The sequence below is a fragment of the Marmota flaviventris genome, chromosome 11 (assembly GCF_047511675.1).
Source record: "Marmota flaviventris isolate mMarFla1 chromosome 11, mMarFla1.hap1, whole genome shotgun sequence".
NCBI classification, from domain to species: Eukaryota; Metazoa; Chordata; class Mammalia; order Rodentia; family Sciuridae; genus Marmota; species Marmota flaviventris.
In genome coordinates, this window is record NC_092508.1 from 109224895 (window position 1) to 109242912 (window position 18018).

Sequence of the window (18018 nt, forward strand, 5' to 3'; positions counted from 1 at the left end):
TAGGGCTGGGGATGTGGCTCAGTGGTTGAGTGGCCCTGAAATCAATCCCCAGTTTCCCCCAACAAAAAAAAAAAGAGTCAACATGGTTTAAACAGTAACCGTGTATCAGAACATTTTATATCTTCTATAAATTCAGAAAAAAATATATATATTGAATTATATCACCAAAACACTGATCATTAACTCAAGTGGTCACTGTTTTCCTGATGAAGCACTCAATTCACAAGCCTAAGGCAGTTCACACAGCCTCACAGTGCTAAATTAGCTAAATTCTGTAGAACAAACAAATGCACAAATATACTGATATTACTCACAAGTATAACAAAATGTACAAAATTAAATTTCAGTACAAAAGAACATTAGGGGTGTCTTAATAGAATACTAGGCATCAGATTTATCCTTTCAACTTAAAATAGAAAATTAAATAAATTCTATTAAATACAGGTTTTCAGACATTAGACAACAAGCAGAATAGTGTAGTGATTCCTACTAAGAAAAGGGAAACAAACAAGGTGAATGCTCTGCTAACGTCTGGGAAAGGAAGACCCACACAGAGCTTGAGGGTGTCAGGGATACAGAATTTAGAGTTCGGGGAAACCAAGGTGGCTAACATTTGTCAGTCATGTTACGGAACTTAAGGGAGTATCCCATTTCAGATGACTAGTTAATCAGTATATTCATGTGATAAAATCATCAAGGACAAAGATGAGGAGTAGACAGAAGGGCCTCCAGAACTCATACATTACCAGAATAGTTCATGTTCCCCCTAGCCAGAGCTTAAAGACATTCCCAAGCATAGGACATCAAGTAGTGTTCAGAAAGGTATTGCCTCCAAAACAGGGACAAATCAACCCTAGCAAAAGCCTCTTCTGGACATAGTGTCATTTAAAAGGAACGCTTGAAAGGACCAAACTGATTCCTAATAACTGTGCGCCAGAATAAAACACTAAAATATTTAAAGGATTCCAAAAATCCCAGACCCAACAATGTGAACATAGAGTACTTAACAAAAAATTATAAGCATTCAAAGAAGTGGGAAAATACAAAATGATAAAAAGGATAAAACAGGTAGAGATAAGGCTATTAAACACACTAATATATAACCCATATAATTAAGAAGGTCAACGGAGAGATTTGCATAAGGAAGAAATGAAGGATATAAAAAGACCAAGAAATAAAGGATGTAAAAAGACCCAAATAGAACTTCTAAGGAAAAAAGTAATAGGTCTAAAATAAAAAATACATTAGATGAGATAGATTAGATTATAATGAAGACAAAAGAATAGTGAATTTGAAGACATGGCCATAAAAACTATCCAAAATAATCAAGAAAAAAAATTAGACGAAAAAATGAACAGAGCATCAGTTAACTATAAGACACTATCAGCGTAATATGTATGTAATGTAACTGGAGTCCTTAAAGATAAGAAAAGAGCTGGGCATGGGGGTGCATGCCTATAATCCAAGCTATGTGGGAGGCTAAGGCAACAGGATGACAAGATTGAGGCCACACACTGGGCACTTATTGAGACCCCGTCTCGAAACAAAAAAAAAAAAGAAGGAGGAGGAGGGCTTGGAATGTTGGGAGGAGGAAGGGGGGGGGGCTTGGAATGTTGCTCAAAAGTACAGCACTTTCAAGTACAGAAAAAAGATGACATAAAAATATGTGAAGAAATAACGAACACTTTCCAAATGTGAGCTGAGCACAGAATTCAAGACCAGCCTGCGAAACACAGCAAGGCTCCACCTCAAAAATGGGGGAAAAGAAATATTAAAGGACACAGTTTAAAAAGAAGAAAAAATCTGGGCCTTCACAAAGGTATAAAGAATACTAGAAATGAGTACATTAAAATGAGAAAATAAGAAAAAAATTATTTTTCCAAAATCTGTTTTAGCGATAACTGACTAGTTATTATGGGCTGAATTTTACCTTCCAACCACCTCAAATTCATATGTTGAAGTCCTTTAGCGTCTTTAAAGAAGTCATTAAGTTAAATTGAAGTAATTAGGGTCATTTCCTTTAATAATAGACTTGTGTCCTTATAAAAAGAGATTAAGACACAGATACATGAAAGGGAAAAGACATAAAACGACAAAAAAAAATGATATCTTTCTATAAGTCATGAAGAGAGGCCTCAAAAAAATCATACCACACACCTTGATACTGGGCTAACATTTTGTAATCTAATTACAAAATTTTAATAATTACAACAAAATTTAAGGCATGATACCTAAAGTTTTTAAAAAGTTATATTAATTCAAAACTTAGTTTTGATGTGTTATTTTATGTTCTGCCCAGCAATTTTTAAATATACTTACCACAGGAATAACATGAGTGACACCATCTCCACTGTCTATTACCGTACCAGTCAATGTCCGTTCTCCTACTTGTCTTGAGGTCCAGGATGCAGCTAAGGCAAGAACAGCCTTAAGCAAAATGCATTAAGACAGGTAAGAAATAAAAACAAAAATAAGAGTTATTAGTAAAAAATAGTTAAATGGAGAACTTTATTTAATTTTAAATGTAGAATCTGTAGAAAGAAAATACATAAATTTTGCATTGTGCAATAAAATTCATTGAGAAATTTACAGATTTATTTTTGTTTCAGGAGCATATTTACAAATTTTAGTGAAAGTAACTTTTCTCCTAAAGTGAAAACATAAGGAGGAATAATGTAAAATACTATAGTACTAAAGTACCAGAACCTAAAATATATTCACATGTTACAAACCACAATGGTAAAAAAAGATACAATCATCCAACCATCAGAATTAGCAGTAAGTACTGCTCTTAAAAACAACAGCTTTGATTTTGTTTAAAATGCAGCATACATTTAGAACTATGTAACAAATACTTTTTAAATGCCACTGCAATATTTGCTAAGAAGCAAACAACAACTAAATTTCACCAATAAAAGAAAATGTCAGGGGAGAAATAGTAAGCAAAGGTGACAAGATAGCATTTTTCTATTAAAACAAACAAGCCCTTGGCATAGCAACAATTCTTTTTAAAAAATTATTTACAGGAAAAACAAAAAAAAAAAAACTACCTAACAAGAATTTTTAAAGAATTCTTTTTTAAAAAAGTTCAAAAATTAAGAAATTATTAAAAGAACTAAAAAAGGTCTGCAACTCAAGACTGAATGCCTTACAATAAAGTCCCTGATAAAGTATACATAACTCCTTAAATTCTTTTAGCAAAAAAGCATAAAAGGCAGCTTATTACCTTTATGGGCTGCATTAAAATTAAAAAGTTCTTTGCTATCCAAGCCAAAATAATCATGCCAATAATTATCATTTACTGGTACTATCTACCCCGGAGTTATAAAAAATCCAAGTTCAATCTCAGGAAAAAGTGAAGTCAGACAGACCTCAGCTCATATCAAGCATTTAACTCTGAATGAGCTACCTTTAAGTTTTAGGTTTTTTGCTTCTACAAAAAATAGAGCACAAATAAATATAATTATTAGGGATGATGAATTAATATAAAGCACTTGTGATATGTCAGGTATTACATATGTTACAGAATTAAAAAACAAGAGGAATGTCTTAATACTGAGGGGTAAGAGAAAGTATTTCACAAAGATAAATAAACAACTTGTGATGAAATATTACAAGTGTTTATTATATACAAGATACAGGGGGGGGCACAATGAGTAAGTCATACCTAAAGGTAAACCAATTAAAAAGACTATGATGGCCAGACACAGTGATGCATGCCTATCCCAAGCAACTTCAGAGCCTGAGACAGGAAGATCACAAGTTTAAGGATAGCCTCAGCAACTTATAAGACCCTGTCTCAAAATAAAATTTTAAAAGGGCTAGGGATGTACTTCAGTGGGTAAAGTGACCCTAAGTTAAATCCCAATAGCCCCCTGCAAAAAAAAAAAAAAAAGGCTATGATAAACACAATGTTACAAGGATAAGTGAATCGTAAAGTTCTGGGTATGGAGTATAGGAGGATACACTGGATAAATATTAGTTTCCTTATTTCTGTTCTATAAAAGCTCTTGAAATATCCAAAGACCATTAATTTACTTACTTTAATAATTCTCCTTTTCTGACTAAATAGATCCATTTCCTATAATATTGTTTATAAATTAAACTCAGGAGAGAACTATGGTATGCTTCTGAGGTTATATTTAAGCTTTCATAAAAAAAAGAAAAAATTGTGTTTTAGGAGCAGAGTAAACCAGATTAAAATTTAAAAGTCAAACTTAAAAAATAGAATTTATTACCTGCACAGCAATGTACAAGCCTGGTACATTGAAGGACTCAAACATTATTTCAGCAGTATATTCCCTGTTTTCTGGAGTATTCAGCGGAGGTTCAGTCTACATTGAATTGGATAACATTTTGAAAAAATGATATTAGACTATCCTAATAACTTCATAGATAATTTTAAAATGATAAATGATTTATATCAAACATAATATTTAAAAGGCATTAAACTCATAGGTACAAGACAAGAAAACTACAAAAAATTCAAACAAAATATTATATAAAAATAATACGGCTATTTACTTAAAAAAACTAAAACGCTGTTATCACCTCACTCAAATAGATTAAACATTGAGAAGGAAGGTGGGGGGACAAAGGGAATGAGGGAGAGAAAAGGTAAAGGTGGACAGATCAAATCATCTTAACACAGTACTGACCTCTAGGCAAACAAATATCATGGTACTTGTTAGTGGGAGAATCCCCATCTAAGTAATGTTTTAAACAGAACAGGAGTTTTGTCTAAAACTGCAGCAAATAAACTGAGATTCCATGGACTTAATGGAAGAACTTCCTGGAAAAATGTTATATTGTTACATAACCATTAAGAGTATCAAATAGAGATGCTTACACAGTTCTCCTTTTTAAATTATGTAGATGGCATACAACATTCTGAAACCTCATAAGTTAAGTCTAGATCAGAACACATCCTCATGAGGCAAGAAAGAATTTTGGGAATAGCACTGGCAATCATGGTCCTCATGTTTATATCATGGTTCTCAAGCTTGACACTAGGTATACCTCTAATACTTATGAAAATGATTTAACAATCCAAACCTTTGCAGTATCTCAAACATTTAAATGTGAAAAACAAAACTTTTAAATTTAAGAAATATAGAAAAATTCTTTCTCCCTGTAAGATAAGGAGTGATTCCTTAAATTCAAAGAGTCCAAATTACCAAAAGTATTAATGACAAAACTCGATTACAAATTAAATCTTTTTCTGTTTTGAAAGTCACTATAAAGTAAAAGACAAGTAGACTTCTTCCATATGTAAAGCCTTTAACAGGTAAACTCCTTGTTCTATTTAAACTCACATAGAAAAAATATGCAACTGCATTAAAAAATTTAAAGATTATTTAGTATATATAAAATTAAGCAAACTAAAAACAAAGATAATTAAACTCCAAAAGAGAAAATTTCTATATATAACAAAATATAATCAGAGAACCTCACAAAGGAAAATATGCAAATAGCTAATAAGCACATGAAAAAGTCGTCATCATTAGTCATCAGAAAAATGCAAATTAAAACCAAAATGAGAAGTATTATACACCCACAAGAATGGCTAAAATTAAAGACTGACACACCAAATGTTAGGTAGAATGTAGAAGCAATCAGATCACCAACATATTGTTGGTGGGTGTGTTAAAAGGTACAACTCCTTAGAAAAAGTCCAAAGAGTATCCTACAAAACATGCACCGGACCTATGATACGGCAATTCCATATGTACATATTTACACAGGAGAAGGGAAACCATGTCGACAAAAAGACTTATAAAAGAATGTCCACAATAGCCAAATTGTAATAGTCAAAAACAAGAAATATGCTGAGGGAAGGAAATTCTACTAGAGAGCACATCTTCACTGATTCCATTTATATGAAACTCAAATAAAGGCAAAATTAATCTCAAACTAGAAGAAAAAAAAATAGTTTGCCTCTAGGGCATAGGGGGCAAAAATTAACTAAGAAAGGGCATGAGAAAACTTTCCAGGTTGACAATCATGTTAGATATCTTAATAAACATAAAGATGTATGCAACATCAAAACCAAAGGTGGAACAAACCACATCATGCATCCAATTCTAGGAAGTTAGTATTTCAATAAATAAGCAAATAAATAATAAGAGAAAAAACATATGTGTTTAAATGAAATAACTATCGGGAAATTTTTTAAATTTTATTTATTTACTTACTTTATTTATTTATTTATTTATTTATTTTGTAGTTGTAGATGGACAGCATGCCTTTATTTTATTTGTTTATTTTTATGTGGTGCTAAGGATCGCACTCAGTGCCTCACACATGCCAGACAAGTGCTCTGCCATTGAACTACAGCCCCAGCCCAGTCAGGGGAAATTTTTAAAAAAAACAAAAGTATTTTCCTCTGAGGAATACAAATCAAGGGGCGAAAGATGTGCTATTTCTTTGTTTTAAGTCATATAAAAGCATTTGATTTTTTTAAAGCTATGAACTTAAAAACCACCATTTTGATAAAATGAAAAAGGTTTAAAAATTATTTTGTATTTTTGCTTCTGAGAAGAATCAAGGAAATGATAATCAGTCTATTTTTAAAATAGGAAAGGACCATAGGTTTATAACTTTTTTTGGAAAAAAAAGAAAGTACCTCAAGTTTCCAACATTTTTCTCAACATTACATACTGACTGATCATAAAAATTATGTATTAATTATCAAAAGTTCTTAAATGCCTATACTCTGGTTTTGGACAAACTACTACCCTACTGGAACCTGTAATTAGATGGTCTTAAACATGACAGTTTTATAACAAATCCTTTTAGATATGACAATTTAACAAACGATAGATAAAGTATGTCCTGGTGAAATAGGTATGACATAAATATTTCCAGTGTTTCTTCAAAACTTTCACCAGTAAAATGAATAATCTGTACTTACCAAAAGAAAATAATGGTCTTCAGGTTCTGCCCTTAAATATTTAAAGATCACTTGCTCCATAAACCTTTCCATCAAGTCCCAATCTTCAACTATACCATGGCGAATTGGCCACTTAAGACAAAAAAAAAAAAAAAAACATTATATTAAAACAAAATTATATAAAAATTATTGAAACAAAATTACATAAAAACAAGAAATTATAATAAAAAATTAATGAAACTGCTAAAAAATACTCCAGGGAATATTAGATCATTAGTGGATATTAGTATATAGTTCCTTAGGCATGCTAATGATGCTGTATATAGATCATCCTTAGGAGGTAGATACTTAATTTAGAGAAATAAAATTACTTCCATAATGTATATTCAGATGGTTCAATAAAAAAATGAAGTATATCAAATGTTAAAAACTGTTAAACCTAGATGGAATGTTGCTGCACTAGTTTTGAGATTTTTCAATATTTTGTAATGAAAAATCAGTCAATTTAAAATTAAGCCTATAAAAATCACAGTTTATCATAATTTCTTCACTACTGTTTAAGAGAAAACAATTTACTTGTAGCTACTAAGTTCTGGATAATGAAAGTTTAAGGTAGATATACACACACACATTTCCATTTTTTTCCTATCCCCACCGTCATCACTGTAGTTCAAGTCACTAACATCCCTTGCATTAGCTACCGTGCAAGTCAATTATCTCATCTTCCCCAGAACCATGCTTACCTCCCCCAAATAATTTCTCTTCACTGTTCAAAGCGCTATAAAATTTTCTTTATAAATGCTATCTCATTAACCTTCACACCAATCCTGAATAACTAATAATATATCCACTACCCACATGAATTTAAATGGAACTCAAAAAGGTTAAGTCACAATTTAAGAGTAGAGTTTACATGTCTATTATCTCAGCTATATGGGAAGCTGAATCAGGAAAAATGGCAAGTTCCAAGTCAGCCTGAGTGACTTAGTGAGCCTATGTCAAAATAAAAAAATAAAAGGAGACAGATGTGGGGGTACTGAGCAATGTAGCTCAGTAGTATAGCACTTGCCTAGCAAGTGTAAAGCCCCACTCCATCCCCCCCCAAAAAAAACAGTGAATAATATCACAGAGCTCTCAAAAGCAGCATTACCAAAACTCAAGTCCAAACAAGACAACTTAGTATAATTAATCATCTAGTAAACCTATCGATGTTTGCACACAAGGTGAACTCTAACAACAATTTCAACATTCTTTCCTGGTCTACCTGTCTGGCCTCCTCACTTCTTTCTATTTCTCCACACTTCAGGCATGAACTAGTTTTGGCTTTGGTATTCCTCAAACTTTACAGCCTTCTCCGATACTAGCCTATATGCCCTTAGGCAGAGACTTTGCCTGCCTAACTCACCCAGCAAATTTCTATTTTACTCTTTAAGCCTCAGCTTAACAATTTACTTCTCAAGGGCTTTTCTGAATGTCCAAAATAGGTTATTTACTCCTGCAATATGTGCCTACAACATCCTGGGCTTCCCTTTTCCTAACCTCCACAAACTTGTAATAATTTTTTCAATATCTCCCTTTCTACCAAATTGTAAAAACCTTCAAGTCATGAAAGCAATTTTTCTTAGTTATTAAAGTATTCTCATCAGCACTTGGCAAAGTTGCAAAGATTTTGATACATTAGGTAGTCGTTCATTAACAAATTATGAGAGAAGGGAAGAAAAGGAGTACAAAAAAGGAAAACTGAAAATTAGGCAAGATCAATGTCAAAGAAAAAGATGATAGTGGTCAAAATAGTGTTTATCTTTTGCAAGGGATGAAGTAGTAAGTGTGGGAGTAGGCACAAGAAAAGCTTGTGGGTTACTAGATTTGTTCTATCTAGAAACCGTTAGGATCAGTCACAAAAATTCGTAAAAAGATTATAAAAAGACAATAATAAATAATTTATGATTCAGAAAGAGGGAAGGAAAAGGATAGGAAAGGAAGATTAAAAAGGGGGGGGTGGGTGCAGAGCAGTATTTCCAGGGCACATAAGCTTCCAAATGGAGAGAAATGGCATAGACTGAAATAAAACCAGGAGGGAAATATCTCTAGATGTGGCAATGTGGAAATGAGAGGAAGCCAATCCACTGAGGACCCTGAAACCCAGTGAGCATAGCAAAGTAAACACTGCCCAATTAAATAGGTTAAAATTTTCCCCTTTTTGTGGGGTGGAGTAGGAGGTGGGGTAGAAACAAGAGCAGAGTTAAAGCATCAAGAAAGGAAGCCACAAGGAAGAAGAAATTTATTAACTGAAAATGAAAGACAAAATAAATCAATGTTCAGTTGAGAGTTACGACAAAATCTCAGAAGAAAACAAAGTGGCCAGCCTTGAACATTCAGACATCATTAAAGAAAACAAAATAAGTAACCATTATCAGAATACACAAGAACTCTGGGACAACATTAAGAGACCAAATTTAAGAATTACTGGAATTGAGGAGGATTGTGAGATGCAGGTAAATCAAATGGATAATCTCTTCAGGGAATTAACAACAGAAATTTTTCTAAATCTTAAAAATAAGATGGAAATCCACATACAGGATGCATTCAGAACTCAAAAAAACAAGATCAAAAATAACTTTTCCATGATATAATACAATTAAAATACCTAACATACAGAACAAGAATAGAATTTTAAAAGTCTCAAAAAAAAAAAAAAAAAAACAACCACATCAGGTCATATTTAGAGGCAAGTCAAACAGAATCACTTCTCTTTTCTTTGCACAAACTCTAAAAGCCAGGAGGGCTTGGAGTAATGTGTTCCAAGTCCTGAGAGAAAATAACTGTCAACCAAGATGGCTACATCTAGCAAAGCTATCCTTCAAAATCAAAGGAGAAACAAAAAATTTTCCAAGATATGCAAAAACTAAAGGAATTCATGACTAGTAAGCCCAAGTGCCCTTCAGTGGATGAATGAATAAAGTAAATACATATATATATATATATATATATATATATATATATATATATATATATATATATCTCACATACACACACACTACACACAGTGGAGTTTTATTTAGTCATAAAGAAAAATAAAATTATGTCATTTGAAGGAAGATGGATGGAACTTGAGACCACTATATTAAATGAAATGAGCCAAACTCTGAAGGTCAAAGGTCACATGTTTTCTCTCATATGTGAAAACTAGAGAGAAAAAGGAAAATAAAGGTGGAGAGAGATAGGGATCTCATGAAAATCAAAAAGCAATCAGTACAGGAAATGAAACCCGTAGGTGCAGAAAGGGGGAGCAGTGGTAAGTGCTGGGGAGTGATATTGGTCAAATTATATTGTTATATATAGTATGGCTGTATGAATACGTAACAACAGATTCCATCACATGTACAACTATAATGCACCAATAAAAAATGTGGAAAAATAGAAATTTTTATAGTTAAGATGATGAGAGTATTAGGTCTGTAATAAAAGTTAAATTCCAAAGGGCATAATCAGTGAACTAATTTTTAAAAGAAAAATGTTATTTATTTATACAAATCACAGAAACATACCTTTGTTGCATATGTAGGTTTTTCTATTGCTTCATCACCAATGAAGAAGTCTAGGTCATCAACACCTTTCATGACCCTCCTTTGAGCTTGATCACCTACTTTTGCTGACTCCTTAATAGCAATACCTTTAAAATAAGTTATTTAAACATGTCAAGAAATTCATTTGCTTCAAATAAGATAAGCTTTTACATTATACTTCTTTCATTATAAAGTATTACAAAACATGACCTAGCATATGTAAATTATCAAAATAAGGCACAGAGGTCATGAGAAACCTGTGACAAAAATCATTTTCCACAATGAAATCAAAAATCATTTTCCACAATGAAATCATAACTTCCACTCAAGAGGCAAAATAAGTCTCAAATGTAAAAGCCAAAATTCAAAGTATTAGTGTGATTTTTTAATCTTTTTAAAAACTATATTAAGATCCACTTTCATTCTGAATAAAATTATAATCCAAGTTCACATATACTTGGTGAAGAATTAGAAATTAAAAGTGAAAAATACCAACAACAAATGAGAAGAAAAAACTGCAGGGAGAATTTTTTTAAAACAAACTTTTCTTCATATCTCACCCCTATTTCCTATTATCATGTAGTAATTTAGATATAATAGAAATCTTGTAAACTTTGATCACATATACAAAAAGATATTTCAATTAAATGTAAAGAAAAGCAATTCTATCCTTAAGTATACACACAAAAAAAAAAAATAGGTATAAATAAAACAAAAAAACAAAAGTACCACTAACCTACAACCTTTAGACATAATCAACTATTTGATCAGGGTCACCTAAAATCCACTTCACAAATTTAAAAAGTACTCTCACATAATTGAGTCCTAGAAAACTACACGAGAAAAAGAGTAAGTGATAGGTTTGTTCTGGAAAGTAAAAAAAAAAAAAAAGATCTATATGTATATAAGCTCTAAATTCATTTTCCCTTTTAGGGACAATTTTAACAGTGTATTTCTCATATATCACACATTTAAAAATATCCTCACTACTCAATGACAAAACAGTTCAGTATGCAATTAAGACTAATGATCCAGTTTGGGGTAAGCCTAATAATTTTACCTTATTCTCAACTTCATTGATTTTTGAGACTTAGGAAGCTTCCAGTACTTTGCATAATCATTTTTCCATTTCCTTGTTTTTATAAATGAACAATACCAATTCACTGGATTAGACAAAGGGAAGGGAAAGGGATGGGAATAGGAAAGACAGTAGAATGATATGGATAACTTTCCTACATTCATACATGACCAGTGTAACTCTACGTCATGTACAATCAAAAGAATGGAAAGTTATTATACTCCATGTGTGTACAATGTCAAAATACACTCTACTATCATGTATATCTAAAAAGAACTAATTAAAAAGAACAATATTAAAAAAGATATTTAAACATAAAAATATTACTATGAAAATTAGTGGCACTCCCCAAATTAAACAGCCTAGGAGTTAGCGACACCAAGCAATGGCTCAAAAGCTTTCTTATCTGATGTGCAAAAGTCTTAGTATAGCAGTAAAAGAAATAAATCAGAAGTGCTAACTCTGTAATGTACAAAAATGGGAATTATTTGAAAGTGAAAAATACAAAAGTGTGTTCAATGAAGACAAGATACAATCTATGCTAATAAGAGCTCTATCAAATGTGATTTTTTTAAACTACTGAAAAATAGTTTATAGTCAGCAAAAGTAAGGTAAACAAAAACAGAGAAGAACAAAAATGCTCCATAGACAATGTACAAGAACAGTACAGTTTTAGGATATTAGAAAGCAACTGAGGTTGACATCTCTAAAGGTAAGATGCCATCTTTATGCTGAAATATGTGCATTCACCAGGGATGTCAACAAGCACCAGTCCTGCAAACAACAATCAAATATTCAAACCAAAGGACAGTCTTTGCAGATTCATTATAGAAGAGGTACCACTTAAAAACCAGAGAGTAATAGTGATTTCCTCAAAGCAGGAAAGTGTTTACTCATCAGCTTGTTCATTTTTTAATTTAAGAAAATATTTAGTAGATTTTGTAAACAGACAACTAAACAGAGAGCTGAAATAAAAAGGTCAGAGGTACAGAAATAAGACATTTATAACCTGGCAAACCATACTTTTAAAGACCTGAATCTTATAGATTGCCAAAAGTGATTACTTCTTTTACTTTGCTTATTAAGAAATCTTTAAATCAACTAATGTGTGGATTAAAAGAAATACTTACAAGAAGGGATGATAAACTGTGGTTCTGTATTTCCAGCATATCCTAATTTTGTATATCTGCAAAACAAAGAGATTTATAAAGTTTCCCTAATATTTTTAATAATTATGTTAATTCTTTGATTTAATTATGTTAATTCAATGAGATTTCATTGTAAATAGTACACAGAATTCCATAGTTGCAGTTCACTTAACATCTCTGCTTGCAAAATCATAAATGACTATAGTTTTCTTTGATGGGGGAAATGGGTAGCAGGGCTGAAGGCCAAGACACTAGACATGTACTCTACCACTGAGCTATATACTCCGAGGCCGAATGGCCACAGCTTTTGAAGAAATTCTGTTTCAAGAAACTGGTTCTGTTGGAAATAGTAGTGCATGCCTATAATTCCAGTGACTCAACAGGCTGAGGCAGAAGGATCATAAATTTGAGGCCAACCTGGGCAACTCTGCAAGAACTTACCTCAAAAATAAATAAAGAGGACTGGATATGTAGGTCAGTGGGAGAGGACCACTGGTGTCAATCCCCAGAATCAAAAATAAATATTTTTTAAAAATTGATTCTACAGGGATATTCGTACCTGTGTGAAATAATATAAAAGAAGATCATTTGCTACAATCTTGCTTAGAACAGCAAGACTGGAAAGGACAATAAAAGGAGAACTAGTTATATATGCTGAGGTTGTTCCACAGAATATTACAAAGCTATAAAAAGCAGATGGAGGAAGCTTTTAGGTACTGATATGAAACAATCTCCAAAATGTATTAACTGAACAAAAGCAAGGTACAGAACAATGTCTTAAGTAGGCTCTATTTGTATTTTCAAAAGGGAAAGGGTAAGAATATATAAAATACATAATTATCTAGACACAAAACATTCCTTAAAAAAGATGAGAGATCCACAATTTGAGCTATCTCCAGAGAATGGAAATAGGTAGGTGACAATGAGAGAAATATTTTTATTGCATCTTATCTCACACCATTTGAATGTATTGCTACTAAAAAATTATAATTTTTTGGATTTTTATTTTTTCAACATTTTTATTGGTGCATTACAGTTGTACATAATAATAGGATTTGTTGTTACATATTCATACATACACACAATATAACAATATAATTTGGTCAATATCACTCCCGGCATTTCCTCCACCTCCCTGCCTCCTACCACTTGGTCCCTTTCCTCTACTAAACTGCCTTTGATTTTTAGGAAATCCACCCCCATCTTTCTTTCCCTTTTTCCTCTCTAACTTCCTCATATGAGAGAAAACATAATGAATAACCCTTGACCTTCTGAGTTTGACTTATTTCACTTAATATGGTGGTCTCTTCTTCCAATCCAAAAAATAAATATAATTTTTAAATGTTTTGCCCAAGTGGATTCAGCCTATATTCTTCTCCTCCTCCTTTTTTGGTACCAGGAATTGAACGCAGGGGCACTCAATCACTGAACCACATCCCCAGCCCTATTTTGTATTTTATTTAGAGACAGGTCTCACTGAGTTGCTTAGTACCTTGCTTCTGCTGAGACTGGCTTTGAACTCACGATCCTCCTGCCTCAGCCTCCTGAGCTACTGGGATTATAGGCATGCGCCATAGCACCAGGCAGCCTATATTCTCATAATAAATTAACAACAAGCAGTATATTGGGGGCTACTTAAGAAATAGCTGGATACTTTGGGGCTACATGGGGAAAACTATCCACCATGAGCAGGCTTTAAAGAAAAAGTAAGAATATTTTATATTATTCCATACTCAAACTCATTGCTAAATAATAGGAAGATAAATTGTTGTGATATCATTGCACTTTAATAATATCTGCAGATTTTTTTTCTAATATAAAAAGAAAAATCCCCTTGAGCAATGAAGTTTAAGAACTGAGTGTGAAAGCACCTGTTGGTGGGGTTGTGAATTAGTACAATCACTATGCAAATCAGTATGGAAGTTCCTCAAAAAGACTAGGAATGGGATCACCACATGACCCAGCTATACCACTCCTGGGGTATATTAGTGATACATGCATACCCATGTCTACATAGCAGAACAATTCACTATAACCAAGATATGGAATCAGCCTAGGTGTCCGTCAATAGAAAAATGGACTTAAAAAATAGAATATAGGCATACACAATGGAGTTTTATTCAGCCATAAAAAAAGATTAAAATTTTATCATTTACAGGAAAATGAATACCAGTTGAGAACATTATGTTAAGCAAAATAAACTAGACTCTGAAACACAAGGGTTTTAGGTTTACTCTCATATGTGGAAGCTAGAGAGAAAAAAGAGGGGAAAGAAGGGGAGATCTCATGAAAATTAGAAGAGAGCCCAATGAAGTTGAAGAAAGGGTCCAGGGGAAAGAGAGGAGAAGAAAAATTAGAGTACTAAATAATGAAACTGACCAAATTATATGCACATTCAAATGTTACAATAAATGCTATTCACCCATATTATATATAATTATAGTTCTCCAATAAAAGAAATTAAAAAAAAAAAGAGGGGCTGGGGTTGTGGCTCAGCGGTAAAGCACTTGCCTAGCATGTGCGAGGAGCTGGGTTTGATCCTCAGCACCACATAACAACAAATAAAATAAAGATACTGTGTCCAACTACAACTAAAAATATATATATTTAAATATATATATATATATATATATATATATATATATATATATATATATATATATATATATAACCACTAAAAATGAGGGGCAAACATACTGTTCAAACTGTGACATTGCTCTACTGACTAAACCTTCAAAGTCTCCTCACTATCCATATTAAAAAATGATAATAGGGGCTGGAGATGTAGTCCAGTGGTAGAGTGTTTGATTAGCATGTGTGAGGCCCTGGGTTCAATTCCCAGTACTATAATAAATAATATATAAGCAAAACTTCTTTTTAAGGGAAACAAAAAAGTCCCTTGAATATTTGATTCCTAACAATCTTTCCAGTTGCCCTAGATACCACATTAAATTTTCTAGCCACACAAACTCTTGAGAGCTTCTGAAGAGTTCATTTTATTTCACTGCACTGTGCCACCTAATAACACTGCTCCTTACATGACATGCTTTCCTTCCAACCTTGAATGCAACTGCTAAACCCTTACTCATCCTGCCTCATAACTTCCCAAAATGGATGCCTGCCTCTACCCTTATAGATACAATTATTATTTAATAATAATTCCTGAGTCTTGATTCTCTCATCAGTAAAACTAGAAAAAGCTAACTTGAGATTGTTCAGAGTATTAAACAAAAGAAAAAAGTTAAGCATTTATCATAGCACCTGACAGTACACACAATACATATCAACTGTAATTATGTCTTCCATCCATTCTCTCCAATTTTTCCATTCCTTTCACATTCACACAAAGGCCATGCAGGTACCTTAAATTTTAAATGCTTGTAGTTTTGATACAATTTTTTTTTAAATTTGAGACAACGTCTAACTATTTTGCACAGGCTGGCCTCAAACTCTTGATCCTTGTGCTTCAGTCTCCCTTGTAGCTGAGACTACAGGTTCCTACTACCTTGTCCAGCTATGAATTACCTCATTATCATAAGTCAGTGTTAGTCTGTAGGATCCTCAGATCATAGTTTCTATGATATATTTGTAATACCCTTTCATTACCAAATATTGTTTTATTCTTCCAACTCAGACTCTCTTATTAGTGCAAAGCCTTCGGGTGTGGAAAATACAGAAGTCCTATAATGGATGGAGGTCAGCATAATTTAACAGCTCACACTTCAGTAGTTCTGAAAGTCAAGAAAAATTACTCAAATGCACAAAAATGACCATGATATGACACAAATAATCTGTTTCTACTGAATTCGTGAAAACTAGCTGAAATAAAGAGTACAGGATCAAATTTAAAGAGTACCCAAAACAGTGCAGGCCATGAGGCAATGACAGGAAGAGGGGCTAACAATATACTTGGCTCCCAGTTAACAAAATGAAACTGAATGTATGATACCCAAATAGATGCTTGTTTAATGTAAAACAATCTATGAGAAACAGAAACAATTTTAATTCATCTTACAGGCAATAGAGCACGATTTCAGGATTTGGGGAGTTAGGTAGTGATTTTTAGAAAGATATTTTGTTCTCCTTTATAGGATTTCTAGAAGGGAAAGCACACATTATCTCTAAACTGAGCCCTCTGAGCTCTCTTTAAAAAGTTTTCACAACAACATCCCCCAGATTCCTCCATGAAGTCTGTCCTGGTCATTTTAACTTATAACACATTCATTCTTTCAATAAAATCTTCTCTCAACCACATGCTAAACACATATACAAGCATAACTGTTACTGCTATGTGCGTTACATGATACCGAGATATCCGAGAGACCATATTACAGTAGTAAGTCTCTTAAGAAAATTCCATTTAAGTAACTAACCATATTGGATCAACATATTCTTAGTCCAATTCAAATTCCTTGGGGTGAGCATAATCAAAACAAATATGCTCTTCCTTAAAACTCAAAATTTTAAAAATGCATACAGAATTTAACTGTATGGATATATCATGCTTCATTTAATCATTTCTAATGTATTATAAATAAGAGCAAAGTGATTTTCCAATCTCAGGAAACAACTACGAAATATTACCTACCTATCATACATTAACTAATGTTTCTATTACCTTGGGTTTAAAACTTAAATAATATCCCAAAAGAACAAAACTTTGTAAAGTCTGTACATGCTGATTTTACAGACTGTTAAATTATAGTATTTGATGATGACCATAGAATAATATTTTCACCCATTCTTAAGAATTAAGAGGGAAACCCAAGAGCACTTAACCACTGAGCCATATCTCCAGCCCTTTTTAAAATATTTTATTTAGAGACAGGGTCTCCGGAGTTGCTTAGAACCTCAATAAATTGCTGAGGCTGGCTTTGAACTCCTGATCATCCTGTCTCAGCCTCTGGAGCCCATGGGATTACAGGCTTGTGCCACTGTGCCTGGCAACTAGTTTACATTTGAAAAGCTCTTATTTGGAAGTATTAAAAATATTTAGTATTTAATATCTTCCCTAATTTATATTTTTCTTATAGTCATAAAATATGAAAAAAAATCTATAAAGTTTTAAAGAAAATTTTATGTAGCTGTACCCTATCCCCTCCAGTTTATTTGAATGTGCTCTTTTAATATTACTATTTTTTGTGTGCCCAGGTCAAGTTTGAGAATATGTTATCCCAGCTTGTCCTTTTTGACTCTGCTCTGTAGTTCCTTTGTATTTTCCTAGGCTCTTTACCTCTCATCTGCCCCCTTTTTTTGTTTTTTTAACTTAAATCCTTCTTATCTTTTCAGGTATGTGAGCATTAAGTATTTTTTGATGAACATTAACACTCTTTT

The 18018-nt window shown here is 32.6% G+C and overlaps 1 protein-coding gene across 1 annotated transcript in view; it reads right to left on the reverse strand.

Moving 5' to 3' along the window:
• Actr3 (actin related protein 3) overlaps positions 1 to 18018 on the reverse strand; it is a 60846-nt gene that overhangs the window by 21390 nt on the left and 21438 nt on the right. The window contains exons 2-6 of the mRNA XM_027954052.2: positions 12667 to 12722; positions 10441 to 10565; positions 6914 to 7024; positions 4239 to 4334; positions 2320 to 2427 (exon numbers count right to left, since the gene is read on the reverse strand). Coding sequence (XP_027809853.1) covers positions 2320 to 2427; positions 4239 to 4334; positions 6914 to 7024; positions 10441 to 10565; positions 12667 to 12722 — 496 coding nt within the window. The remainder of the gene's footprint in view (positions 1 to 2319; positions 2428 to 4238; positions 4335 to 6913; positions 7025 to 10440; positions 10566 to 12666; positions 12723 to 18018) is intronic.